This window comes from Sorex araneus, chromosome 5 (assembly GCF_027595985.1).
Source record: "Sorex araneus isolate mSorAra2 chromosome 5, mSorAra2.pri, whole genome shotgun sequence".
NCBI lineage: Eukaryota > Metazoa > Chordata > Mammalia > Eulipotyphla > Soricidae > Sorex > Sorex araneus.
In genome coordinates, this window is record NC_073306.1 from 85111080 (window position 1) to 85124743 (window position 13664).

The window sequence follows — 13664 nt, forward strand, 5'->3', positions numbered from 1 at the left end:
TCCCACCCTCGACTTTTTGTTTATGGTTTTGAGCCACACCTAGCTACGCTCAGAGCTTACTGCTGGCTCTCTACGCAGGGATCACTTCTGGCGAGGCTAGGGGAGCCATGCAAGGCAAGCCGGCCAGGTTTGGGGGTTGGTGCATGCAAGGCAAGTAGCCAATCTGCTGCTGTTCTCTCTAGCCCCTCCACAGCCCTTGGAATAGCAGTGTTTGGCCTCACAGGCTTCTGGTTTCTACCACATCATTCCAGATAGTCTCTGCTCCTGTTGGACAATCTCACTCCTCCTCCTTTTCCTGAATACCCATCCTTCTATCTTAAAGACTGCCTTGAGGGGCTGAAGCGATAGCACAGCCGGTAGGGCATTTGCCTTGCATGAGGCTGAATCGGGTTCGATTCCCAGCATCCCATATGGTCCCCTGAGCAATGCCAGGAGTAATTCCTGAGTGCAAAGCCAGGAGGTAACTCCTGTGCATTGCCAGGTGTGACCCAAAAAGAAAAAAAAAAAATAAGAGTTTGAAAAAAAAAAAAGACTGCCTTGAGGGGCCATAGACAGTAGAGTGGGTTAGGGCACTTGCCTTGTACGCACCTATCCAGGGTTGATCTCCAGCATCCCATGTTGCCCAGGAGCATTGCCAGATATGGTCCCCAAACCAAAATCCAACAAACAAAAAACCCCCCAAAACCTACGAAACAAATCCAACTGTGCCTTGGGACTGTGGTAAGCTCCAAGATAGAGCATAAGGGCAGAGACCTAGCCGATGTGAGGTCTGAGTTTGATCCCCAGAACTACCTGGCCGCATCAACAGGACCTTGCAGCCTGTCGGCCAAGTGTGGCTGGGAACAGCCCTTGGTCCCTCTGAGCATTGCTTGGGAGTCCCCCCAAACAAACAGGTCTAAAATCACTAAGGGCTAAGAATCAGTAACTCCTTACATTTGGATGATACTTTAGTGTTTACAAAGCACTTTATGGTGTTTTATTCTATATATCTCATTTGTTTGATTGCAGCCCTAGGAGGTGGACACTACAGAAAACAGGGACTAAGGTGACTTTCTTGTAAATGTCAAAGACAGAATTGAAAGTCCGATACATTGTTTACCAGACATGAGTTCAGAACTTTCAGAAAGTCGCTTACAATTAAAAGAGACTTCCAGGGGCTGGAGTGATAGCACAGCGGGTAAGGTGTTTGCCTTGCACGCGGCCAACCCGGGTTTGAATCCCAGCATCCCACATGGTCCCCTGAGCACTGCCAGGAGTGATTCCTGAGTGCAAAGCCAGGAGTAATCCCTGAGCATCGCCAGGTGTGACCCAAAAAGCAAAAAAAAAGCAAAAAAAAAAAAGACTTCCTGAATCTTGTTCTTTGAGCATCTACCTTCTTTCCTTAGCTGCTGCTGTGCTCAGGGAAAGACCTCCACCCCTCCCCTTTTCTCTTGCATTGACCTTATAGCGCAAAAGATGCAAGCAGTAATGTGGGCGCTGTTTTGACAGGCTTAGAAAAATGCTGGGCAGCCAGTCCTACCCGAAGACAGTCTCCCAGACTCCAAGGGCCCAACCACAGCCGCCTGTCCAGTTAGAAAACCCGTTTGACAACCAAGTAGGCAGTTCGCCTCGGTCCGCCCCCTCGTGACGTCAGCGAACACACCCTTCGGCTGAAGCTTTCTCTCCACCTCTAGGGAGCTCCGTTTTCACCGTGGGGAGGAAACACATGCGTTTTCGCACAGACATTATGCTACACACAGACGAAGGGAGCTCTGGAGATGTATTCAGCACCGTTATCTCTCTGCTTCCTCCCGGCCAAGCGTAGACGTAGAGACGTGCGGAAAATAACGCGAGGCCCCTGCGAGGCTAAGGCCCGCCCCCTGGGAAAGTGGTCGCGTCTCATTGGGTCTCGGCGCAGTCAGTTCAGAGGCGGTCCATGACGTCACGAGGGCAGGACCGGATGGTTCCAAGTGTACCATCTAGGAGGGGAGCATCCTCGGGGGAAAGGGCAGTCCTAGGGGTGCACCTTCTTTATCCCCGACTTCAATTATTTAGACATTTCCCTCTTTACACGTTTCTCAAGGCGTGCTGGAGCGCGGATGCGGGCTTGCCGTTTTCTCCGAAGCCCTGAGGATGGAGGGGCGGGGTTCCCCCCTGCTGCCGAGTAGTGTCGTCCGCGCGGTACCGGCCGCTGGTGGCCTGATGGCTAATGCTGGAATAAGAGGCGGCTGCGGTGGCCGCCAGCTGGCGGCTTCGCGAGCATGTCCCCGGCGGGAGGTGCCCCGCGGCTGGTGCTGGTGTTCAGCGGGAAGAGGAAATCCGGGAAGGACTTCGTGACCGACGCGCTGCAGAGCAGGTGTTGCGTGGGGCAGGGTAGGAGGGACGGGACCCCGCGGCACGTGGCCCGCAGGGCTGGGCTTGCAGCGCGGGGTAGCGGGCTCTGAAGCGGGGGGCTCCTGGCACTGCAGGGGCCGGGCTGGTGTCACCGCCGAGCACCGCGGGCTGCGGGTGCCCGACTTGGAAGAAGCCTTTGCCACCTTTCCAGTCTCCCTCATCTGGAGCTTTCGCTCCAGTAAGCATTAACAAAAGTTTCTGCCCCGACTTTTTTCACGCTGCCGTGCCTAACCCTTACATTGGTGTTTTCCTCAGTACCAGGAGACTGGCAGGGTCTCCAGTCCACCCCCCTCCCTTGTATCAGACTCCTAAAATATTGCCCAGTAGCCGCGTTTATTGAGCCTTTCTGTAGATAGATGCGATTTCATTCTGCCCTCACAAGCTCTGGTAGCATGTGCTGGTATTAGCTGTTCAGCATTTCACAGGTGGAGAAAGGGAACTGCGGAAAGGTGAGAAACAAAGGCAAAACCCAAACTTGTCAGTTTGGAAGTGGCACCAGTAACGTGGCAGACCCAGGTTTCGGGTTCAGCTTACCCTGGCTTGGCCTGTATGAGGTCCCACTTTCCATCCCGGGCGTGGTCTCCTTGCCTCCAGGAGCATCCCCTGAGCACAGAACTAGGAGTAGGTCCTGGGCATCACTGGGTGTGGTCGCAAAACACCTTCGCTCCCCTCACTTAAACTTTTTTCTGTTTTTTTTTTTGTGTGGGGGGGGCAAACCTGTCCAGCCCTCAGGGATCACTCCTGGTGGGGCTCATGGAATCATATGGGGTGCCAGGAACCCAATTTGGCTCAGCTGCTTGAGCGGTAGCACAGCGGGTAGGGCGTTTGCCTTGCACACGGCCAACCAGGTTCGATTCCTCGTCCCTCTCAGAGAGCAAGCTACCGAGAGTCTCCCGCCCGCACGGCAGAGCCTGGCAAGCTACCCATGGCGTATTCGATATGCCAAAAACAGGAACAAATTTCACAGTGGAGACGTTACTGGTGCCTGCTTGAGCAAATCGATGAACAACGGGAGGACAGTGCTACAGTGCCTGCAGAACAAACGCCCTACCTGCAGTCATGTCTCTCCAGCCCCTCCTGAAGCTTCTCTACAAGCCCTTGGGCCCTGGGACATGCTGGTACCCCATTTTACAGATGAGCAGTTAGGAGCAGGGAAGTGGAGAGCTGGGCAAGTGACCCACTGACCAGTAGCGTGAATGGACCTTTGGGCTCTTTCTCTGGGCCTGGCAGCTTGGGGTTAACTGGCTTCAGCACTTACTCCCTGTCCTGCAGACTTGGAGCTGACGTCTGTGCCATCCTGCGGCTCTCAGGTCCACTCAAGGAACAGTATGCCAAGGTAGGTGATGGCCCTCTGTGTGTGTCCGTGTCTTTGTGTGTGTTGCGTGTGTGTGCACGCGCACGTGTGTGCTTGTGCATGTGTGTGTGTTAGGGGGATTGCAGAAAGTCTGCTTCAGACCTTTCATTGCTCTGCCTGTTGCTTGAGTCCCTGTGGCTCTGGGTTTTCTGTGGGTGCCTTTTTTTGGGGTGTGTGTGCACACCTGGCGATGCTCAGGTATTGCTCTTGTTTCTGTATTCAGGAATCAGTCCTGGTGGGCTAGGGGGGCCATATGGGGTGCCGGGGTTGGAACCTGGGTTGGCCTCATGTAAAGCAGGTGCCCTACCTGCTGTGCTATTGCTTTGGCCCCTGGCTCCTCTTTTTTTAAAAAAAATTTTTTTAAATTTATTTTTTATTTTTATGAGGGCTCCAAGCAGGGTTCAGGGAACCCACGTGCCATTCCCTGTGATATTTGGTCAACCAGGCCCCATAGGTCAGTGCTCAGACCCAGCAATGCTCTGCTCTCTTCTCCTTTCACTCCTTCTCTTGTGTTTGGATCACAACAGGCAGTTCTCAGGGGCTGTTCCTGGGGCATTGCTTGGGAGTTGCTCCTGGCGGTGTTTGAGGGACCTTGTGGAGCTGGGGATCAAACCCTAGCCTCATGCATACAAAACATGCTCTCAGACTTTTGAACGGGCTCCAGTGCACTGCTTTTTTTTTTTTTAATTCATATCCAGTGGTGGTCTGGAGCAATAGCACTGTGGGTAAGGCGTTTGCCTTGCATGCGGCTGACCTGGGTTTGATTCCTCCATCCCTCTCTAAGAGCCTGACAAGCTACCAAGAGTATCCCTTGGGATAGCACAGCCTGGAAGGTACCCATGGCATATTTGATATGCCAAAAACAGTAACAACAAGTCTCACAATGGAGATGTTACTGGTGCCTGCTTGAGGAAATCCATGAACAATGGGACAACAGTGCTACAGTGCTACCCAGTGATACTCAGGGCTTACTCCTGGCTTTGCATTCAGGGATCATTCCTGGCTATGATTGGGGGATAGACCAGGGTCTGCTGCATTCAAGGCAAATAAATATCTTAATGTATACCCCTTAATATGGCCCCTGTGTGATGTCAATTTCTATATGTTGATTTCTTTCTGTTTGTTTTTGTTTCATACCCAGCAGTGCTCAGGGCCTAATCCTGGCTTTGCACGCAGGGATCACTCCTGGTGGTCTTGAGGGGCCACATGGTGTGCTGGAGGTCAAACCTGGGTTGGCCGCATGCAAGGCTGATGCCCTCCCTGCTGTACTATTGCTCCGGCCTCTCTGTGCTGATTGCTAAAGTCACCATGGGCGATCTGACTGACAAGCAGATTGGGATGCCCCTGGGGACCCTCCTTTTCTGGTGGTCCAGGTCTCCGAGAAACCAGTTTGTATGGAGGTAGCTGCTGCTGCACCTGAGAAGTGGGTAGGGGGGTGCCCCGGGAGGCTGGGTCAGGGTCCCTGAGTTTGTAGTTCCAGGCTTGGTTTGCTGAGAACAAAGGGATGCTGGGATCTGATCTGGGGACACTTCGATTCTGCTTGTGGCCGTCCCCGGTGGTCCGAGCAGCCCTTTCTGCCCAGGGTGCACTGGGATAGGTGGTTCCCTGGAGTGCTGGGCCCAGGGAGAGGGACTTTGGTACAGGTGCCAAGGCCTCTGGGGGCGAGCGTCGTGAAGGGCAGAAGCAAAGTCCCCTGGGATGACTCTGCTTGAGCAGTCCCAGGAGGATGTGGGGTGCAGAGTTTTCCCACCGCCCCCTTCAGTTGAGAACCAGGTTTGTGCTAGAGATGCAGACGCCTTTCTGGAGTTGTTGACCCCAAGTATCTGGGAAGCCCTGTTGCAAAGGGAGATAGCTAGGACAGACGGGGACAGTGTCTGGGTTCCCCAAGTCCTTCCTTCTGTTTTCACTCTGGGATTTCTCTTTTCTCGCTCCCTGTCCTCCGCTGAGGCCCCTGAGCTGTAGAACCCCGAGAGTCCCTTGTCCTGCCTGGGGAGTGGGGTGAGGGGCACTGGGAGCTGCCATGGGAGAGGTGGGACATGGACGGACTGTGCCCCTGCAGGATCACGACTTGAACTTCCAGAAACTCCTGGATGCCTCCACCTACAAGGAGAGCTACCGGCAGGACATGATCCGCTGGGGCGAGGAGAAGCGTCAGGCTGACCCCGGCTTCTTCTGCAGGAAGGTGGTGGAGGGCGTCTCCCAGCCCGTGTGGGTGAGTCGGTGCGTGCGGCTGCAGGGAGATCCGTCTCCTCAGCCCTCCCTCTGCCCTGCGCATGGCCCATCTCTGCCCGGCCGAGCCCTCCTCACACCTTGTTGGTCATCAGAGCTTCTACACGGGGCCTGCCGTGGACACTCCTCACACGGCAGCTATGGTGAAGCCACTCCTGTTTAGCGCCTCAGTCCCGCTGTGGGAGACCCGGGTCAGACCTTCACATGCGCTTCTGGGCGCCTCCTGCTGCCCTTGGGGTATCTGTGCTCCTGACGCTGTAGCCTTCTCGAGAACCTCAGGTAGACCAGGCAACCCTTCTGAATCATCAGGGTTCTTCTCTGCCCAGCTGCTGGGTGCCCTTTCTGCCTCCATTTTGTGTGTTGGGCCAAACCTGGAGGTTACCAGGGGCGAGTCCTGGCTCAGTGTTCAAAGGTCTCTGCTCTTGGTTTTTTGGGGAAACCTGTGGTTCTGGGGAGTGTATTGGGGGCTCCTGCATGCAAAGCCTGTGCTTCAGCCTGTTGAGGTATTTCCTGGGCCTGGCTCCCCATTCTCTCTCTTACCCAGGTTTGCTTCAGTTCAGCCACCAGGGCACCTCTGCAGGGAAACCTTCTCTCATAACCCAAGTCTTGTTCTTTTCTTTAAAAATTCAATTTTTAATGATATTAAAGTTGTTTTCTTAAATTTTTTTTAAGGCACCTTGTTTGGCAAAGTTGCTCATAATGGAGCTTCGTGCACAGTGTTCCAGCACCAGCCCCACCGCCAATGTCAGTTTCCCTCCACCAGTGTCCCCAAGTTCCCTCCCACTATTTTTCTTCTTTTTTTTTTTTAAACTTTTTTTCTTGGTAGGAGGGGGAGGGAGGCACACTTGGCAGCTGAGGGCTCGGGGGACCAAATGGGGTGCTGGGATTGAACCTGGGCGGAGCTGTGTGTGAGGCAAGAGCCCTACCTGCTGTCCTGTCTCTGGCCCCATATCTCAGTTTTGTGGTTGTGGTGGGGTCTCATGCTTTCCGTGGTTGACTCTGTGGCTTATATATATACATATACCTCGCCTCTGCTACCCGTGTGCCCACAGCCCTGCCGCTGCCACCTTCTGACTTCTTCTTCCCCTTTGATTTCTTTCCTTCCCTGTCCTCCCATCACTATAATCTAGGGTCCAGAATGACTAGGTATCGCCCCTTTGATACCTTGCATTTCCTCGTCCTGTTTTCTTTATTCCACAGATAAGTGAGGCCCTCTAGTATTTATCCTTCTTCTGACTCACTATGTCTTCCAGTTCCATCTAAGTTGTAGCAAGTTGTGTGATTTCACCAATCCTTGAGGCTACATAGTATTCCATTATGTATATATATTACACCATCGTTATTCTCTCATTTATCATTGGATACCCTGGTTGATTCCATATCCCAGAACTTTACCCATTGCTGCATGTCCTTTTGGTATACCAAGGCTTGATACCTTTCTCCCTTTTTTTTTTTTTTCTTTTTGGGTCACACCTGGCGATGCACAGGGGTTACTCCTGGCTCATGCACTCAGGAATCACTCCTGCAGGTGCTCAGGGGACCATATGGGATGCTGGGAATCGAACCCGGGTCAGCCATGTACAAGGCCAACACCCTACCTGCTGTGCTATTGCTCCAGCCCGCTCCCTCCCCCTTTTTATTTAGGGAATTTTTTTTTTTTTTTTTTGCTTTTTGGGTCACACCCAGCAATACACAGGGGTTACTCATGGCTCTGTACTCAGGAATTACCCCTGGTGGTGCTCAGGGGACCATATGGGATGCTGGGATTCAAACCCGGGTTGGCCACATGCAAGGCAAATGCCCTACCCACTAGGCTATTGCTCCAGCCCCTAGGGAAATTTTCTTAGAGAAATTTGAGGGGAGAGAAAAACACCAACTTCTACAGAGCAGGTAGAAAACCTTGATCAGTGTTTTGTTTTTGCTTTGGGGATGGCCGGTGAAACTCAGGGCTTACTCCTGGCTTAGGACTGTATGTTGTGTAGGGGATTGAACCCAGGTCAAAGGCGAGCATCTGACTGCTGGACTGTGGCTCTGGCCCCCTGACTAGCTTTCACCCATGGGTTCATATGGATTATATGAGTTTCTTGGCATACATGAAGGTTAGTCTGACTGTTGTCAGGAAAAGGCTGTGAGTCCACGTCTTGGGTTGAGGTGTGGGTGAGTCTGCAGCGTGGGAAAGCATTGTCTTAACAGGTTGGTGCTCCCTGGCGGGTGCTTCCCTGCACCATCCCCTATCCCTCCCTCTGTTTGCTGCCCCCAGCATTCCCGCCTGGCCCAGGAGCTGGGATGCATCAGTGCAGAATGCAGTGACAGTGATGCCGTGCCGGCAGGGAGCTTACTTACCCACAGCGGCTTGATTGTGAATGAGTATGTGACGTGCCAATATTCGTGTGGAGAGAAAGACTAAGGAACTGGGGAAACAGGTTGAAGAGCGGGGTGGGAGGGGAGGGCTCGGGTGCTGCTTCATGTAAGCGTGTTAGGCTGCCTCCCTGGTGGGCAGCATTTGAAGTGGACCTGGAGCAAATGAGCCAGTGGATATCAGGCTACTCACTTTTCAGGAAGAGGAACAGCGTGACTGAAGAATTGGTCAAGGGATGGGTGATGGGAGCCAGAGCAGTGAGAAACTTCTCCGTTTTGTTTTGTTTTTTTGGATCACAGTCGTACCCAGGTGATGCTCAGTGGTTACTCCTGGCTCTGTGCTCAGGAATTACTCCTGGAGGTGCTCAGGAGGCCATGAAGGGGGCCAGGAGTCAAAGCTGGGCAGCTGCATGCAAGGTGACCCTACCAACTGCACTCTCACTCTGGCCCCAAGAAGCCTTTGAAGAGCTGGGTTTTACTGAGCGTGGCGTGGATTCACTGAGTGAAGGGTTTTGAGCGGGGAGAGATGGGATCTGGGACGGGGCGGGAAGCTCTCCTGGGGCCCGGGGGCCAAGGCTGCACTGGGCCTTGAGCACCACCAGGAGTGAGCCCCGAGTGCAAGCCTGGAGTAACCTGGATGTTGCCCCAAAACAAAGATTGATAAAAGACCCTGGCTGCCAGACAGACTGCAGGAGTTGAGCAGAGACAGCTTGGGGTCACAGGGGGTCGGGGGCTGGCAAGCCGGGGTGTTTGCTGGTGTGTTGCCGGGACAAGCCATGGCCCCAGGACTTGGTGCTAAGTAGCCACATGGTCACTCCGCCCCGGGCACTGGCGGCCAAACTGCTTGCTGCCTCTGCTCCCTCTTCCCCCCACCCCCCAGCCCAGGCTCCCGTTTCCAGACAGCCTATGGTCTCACACCAATGAGTTCTGAGAGGAAATGAGGAAACGCAAGGGTCTGGGCTGATCCTCTGACTCTGGAGGGAGGCAGGAGGATGGGGAGGGGAAGGGAGGCAGGAGGATGGGGAGGGGGGAGGGAGGCAGGAGGATGGGGAGGGGGAGGGAGGCAGGAGGATGGGGAGGGGGGAGGGAGGCAGGAGGATGGGGAGGGGGGAGGGAGGCAGGAGAATGGGAGGGGGGAGGGAGGCAGGAGGATGGGGAGGGGGAGGGAGGCAGGAGGATGGGGAGGGGGAGGGAGGCAGGAGGATGGGGAGGGGGGAAGGAGGCAGGAGGATGGGGAGGGGGGAGGGAGGCAGGAGGATGGGGAGGGGGGAGGGAGGCAGAAGGATGGGGAGGGGGAGGGAGGCAGGAGGATGGGGAGGGGGGAGGGAGGCAGGAGGATGGGGGGGAAGGAGGCAGGAGGATGGGGAGGGGGGAGGGAGGCAGGAGGATGGGGAGGGGGGAGGGAGGCAGGAGGAGGGAGAGAGGGGGGGAAGGAGGCAGGCAGGAGGATGGGGAGGGGGAGCCAGGGGAAGGAGAGGGGAGAGAGGCAGGAGGATCAGGTGGGGGAGTCAGGAGAAGGAGGAGGGAGGGAGACAGGATGGGGAGGAGGAGCCAAGGAAAGGAGGGGGAGGGAGACAGGAGAAGGGAGGGGGAGTCAGGAAGGAGGGGGAGTCAGGGGAAGGAGGGGTGAGGGAGGCAGGAGGATGGGGAGGGAGGAGTCAGGGGAAGGAGCGGGGAGGGAGGCAGGATGGGGGAGGGGGAGTCAGGAAGGAGGGGGGAGGGAGGCAGGAGGATGGGGGTGTCAGCAGAAGGTGGGGGCAATCAGTTGGTTGGGTGAGAGTTTTGGAGTCCATCAGGAGGATGAGACGTGCAGGGGTGGGTGGAAATTGAACTTCCGGTTTATTGTTTCTGGGGCCACACTTGACTGCTTGGGCTCTCTCCTGGTAGTGCTTGGGGGATGCTGGCTCATGCAGGGTTGGCGGGGAACCTCACGCCTGTCCTGTCTGGCCCTGCTCCTGCTCATTTCGGGTGCTGGGCCCAGCCTTTGCTCCTTGCACCTTGTGGTTGCTCACTGGCCATCTGTGTCCCTCCCGCAGCTGGTGAGCGATGCCCGGAGGATGTCGGACGTCCAGTGGTTCCAGGAGGCCTACGGGCCGCTGATGCAGACGGTACGCGTGGTGGCGGAGGAGAAGAGCCGGCGGCAGCGAGGCTGGGTGTTCACGCCAGGTGCGGGCTCTACGCTCCCCTCTCTGCACGTGCTGGGGTCCTCGCGAGGGGCTGTGTGACCAGAGGGGGCCTGGCGCTGAGGAGTACCACCCGGCACCCTCCCCTCGCCTGGCCTGGGCTGGGCTCTCAGGGCCACTGAGTTTCCTGAGGTCCGGCAGGGACCCAGCCTGTGGTTCTGGGACTGGAGAGAGAGTCCAGCGGGGCCGGGGCGGGGGGGGGGGGACCGGGTGGTGTGGCGCTTGCCTTGCATGCAGCTGACCCAGGTTTGATCCCCTGGATACTCAGGGAACCCTTCAGGCTCTGGGGATCAAACCCAGGTCGGCCGTGACGAGGCAGGTGTCCTGCCCACTGTCCTGTCTCTCCAGCCCTGAATTCACTTCTGGTCATTGTGCTCTCCGTGAACTTTCATGGTGGCCAGCTCTTTGGGGGCTCCCACCTTCAGGTCCATGACCTTGGCCCCCGTGTAAGAAGCTGGCCCTTTCACCTCTGTGTGGAGTGGCAAGGAAAGAGTTAAGCCAGCCCTACTCTGAGGGTCTCAGAGGCTGCCCTGTTCAGGGGGTGGGAGCGCACCCACCTGGGCAGGGGGAGGCCAGACCTGACCGCATCTTCTGTGTCCGCAGGGGTGGACGATGCCGAGTCTGAATGTGGCCTGGACAACTTTGGGGCCTTCGACTGGGTCATTGAGAACCACGGGGACGCACAGCACCTGGAGGAACAGTTGAGGCTCTTGACGGAATTTGCCCAGCGAATGGTGGCAGGGTCCTAGGAGCCGTGGGACAGCAGGATCGATGGTGGAGGCCGGCCAGTGGGGCGCCATGGGGGGGGGGGCTCGCCTGCAGATGCCATTGCTCAAGCGGACTGGACTGCAGGGCTGGCCCATGCGTGAACATGACTGTCCTTGCCCCGGCGGAGGCGGCAGTGGACTGGCTGGGCCCGAGGGACCCTCCCCATTCTGGGTCCCTCTCTGGCTGCTTCTGGCACCTGTTCTGGCCAGGAGCGCAGTTTCCGAGTGGGCACTAATAAACCCGGGCACACGTGCGGACTGGGCAGTGTCTTTCCTGGACATCGGTCCTGCCTGCGTGGGGCTTCTCGGGGCCGGGCTGACCCTCCTGCGTCCCCACGGCCCGGAATGTAGCTGCTCACCGGCCCTGGCCTGTGGCAGGGGGAGGGGGGACTGGGGGGGGGTCTTCTCTTGGGAATTGGCTCCAGGAGAGACCAAGAGTTTCACTGAAGGTGCCCCCAGCCAGTGCTCGGAGGGACGGAGGCATCAGGTGTGGCTATGTGTTACCCCTGTGAGGCCACATCACAGTGCTGTCCATGGCCTTCCCCCCTTTCCTTTTTTTCTTTTTGGTTTTGGGGGCACACCTGGGGTGCTCAGGGATCTCTCCTGTTGGGAATCAGAGATCACTCCAAGTCAGCCATGCCCAAGGCAGGGCCTTCCCCCCTGCCCCATTTCTGCAGCCCTTCACCCTTCACCCTTTTATTTCTAGAGCCTTAGTAGTTTCTCTGTTTCTTCCTCACCCCCCTCTGGAACTGGCCCTCAGAGTCCTGTGCCTTCTGCTGGCTCTGAGATGCTGAAGCTTGGAGAAGCGTGGACACCTGCTCAGTGGCGAGGGCAGGCATCAGATCCCCTCCTGGTTGCCTGACTGAGCCCCTTACGCTTTGGGGTGTGGCACAGAATCCCCAGACTGGGCTGGACACCCGCTTTTTTGTTTTTCTTTTTGGGCCACACCCAGTGATGCTCAGGGATTACTTCTGACTCTGCACTCAGGAATTACTCTGGTGGTACTCGGGGGACCGTATGGGATGCTGGGACTAGAACCCGGGTCGGCTTCGTGCAAGGCAAACACCCTACCTGCTGTGCTGTTGCTCCAACCCCGACACCCCGGCTCCAGCTCCGTCTCAGCGCCCCTCCTGCAGTCTGCCAGAGGGTCTGGCCTTGGTTGCGGCATGACCCACACTGACCTTCGCTCGGTCCTGCCCAGGTCTTTCCCTCCGGGTGCTGCCAGCCCTTGCACCACATGGCCTGCACGGACTGCCAGTGTCATGTGAGCCCTCAGCCCACAGCTCCCGTCTCCCTGGACAGCGACCCCTGATGCTCTGGGCCAGGGCTGTCCTGTGGCTGAGCTCAAGGGCCCAGGATGAGAGCTAGAAAAGGGTGTGTCCAGGGTGGAAGCCCTAGTCCAATGTGGGGAGGGCATTTGCCTTGCATGTGGCTGACCCAGGTTCGATCCCCAGCATCCCATATAGTCCCCTGAGCACTGCCAGGAGTGATTCCTGAGTGCAGGGTCAGGAGTAACCCCTGAGCATCACCGGGTATGACACAAAAAAGACAAAAAAAAAGGGGGTGCATGTGCGTGAGATGGGTCACAGTGGGTGTCCTGGGTAGGGTCCATGCGGGGGTCCCTCCACCCCGCCCTCCACCCACCGTGGCCTGCTGGCTTGGAGCCAGGACGTTGTTTTCCAGTGCAAAGTGTTGGGGGCTCACAGGTGTGGGGGCTACCTGTGAGGCCTGTCCCTTTCCCTCATGGCTTGATCCTCACCCCAGAGTTTCATCTGGGACCCTAACTTCAGCTCCTCTGGCCACAGGGGCTTTTGTTGGCTCCAGGAATAGAATCATTTCATTAATTCTTGGTTTTGCGGCCACACCTGATAGTGCTCAGAGCTGACTCCTGGCTCTGCTCAGAGATCACTCCGGGCAGTGCTAGTTGTACCTGGGATTGAACCCAGGTTTGTCGAGAGCAAGGCAAATACCTGCCTTACCTGCTGTCTTATCTCTCTGGCCCTTATTATTATTATTATTGATAGTGCTGTGATTTACAATACTGTTAATGACGGATTTAATGTGTACAATATCCTGACATCACACCCCACCAGAGTTATCTTCTTCCCCCAAGTTTACTTAAAATGTTGATGCGGTAGCGTATTCCTTCCGACCCAGGGCTGGAGCGTTAAGGCCACACTCTGTCACTGAGCCACATCCCCGGCCTGTTCCCAGTTTCTTTAATTGGGGGAGGGTTGGTTCCCCAGCAAGGCTGTGGAATCCCTGGCCCACCTGTGGTTTGAACACACAATGTGTGCAAATGCACAAACACAGACGCACACCCATGAAATCCCTGAGTGGCCAGACGACACCAGTACCCATGGGCATCACGGGGACCAAGTCTCAGCTTCACGCATGTGA

The 13664-nt window shown here is 56.3% G+C and overlaps 1 protein-coding gene across 1 annotated transcript; it reads left to right on the forward strand.

Moving 5' to 3' along the window:
• The first annotated feature begins 2157 nt into the window (after positions 1–2157).
• PMVK (phosphomevalonate kinase) lies at positions 2158–11522 on the forward strand. Its single transcript, XM_004619188.2, has 5 exons — positions 2158–2335; positions 3646–3709; positions 5787–5939; positions 10351–10480; positions 11101–11522. The coding sequence occupies exons 1-5, from the start codon at positions 2241–2243 to the stop codon at positions 11244–11246; spliced, it is 588 nt and encodes a 195-aa protein (XP_004619245.1). The 5' UTR covers positions 2158–2240; the 3' UTR covers positions 11247–11522.
• The last annotated feature ends 2142 nt before the right edge of the window (positions 11523–13664 follow it).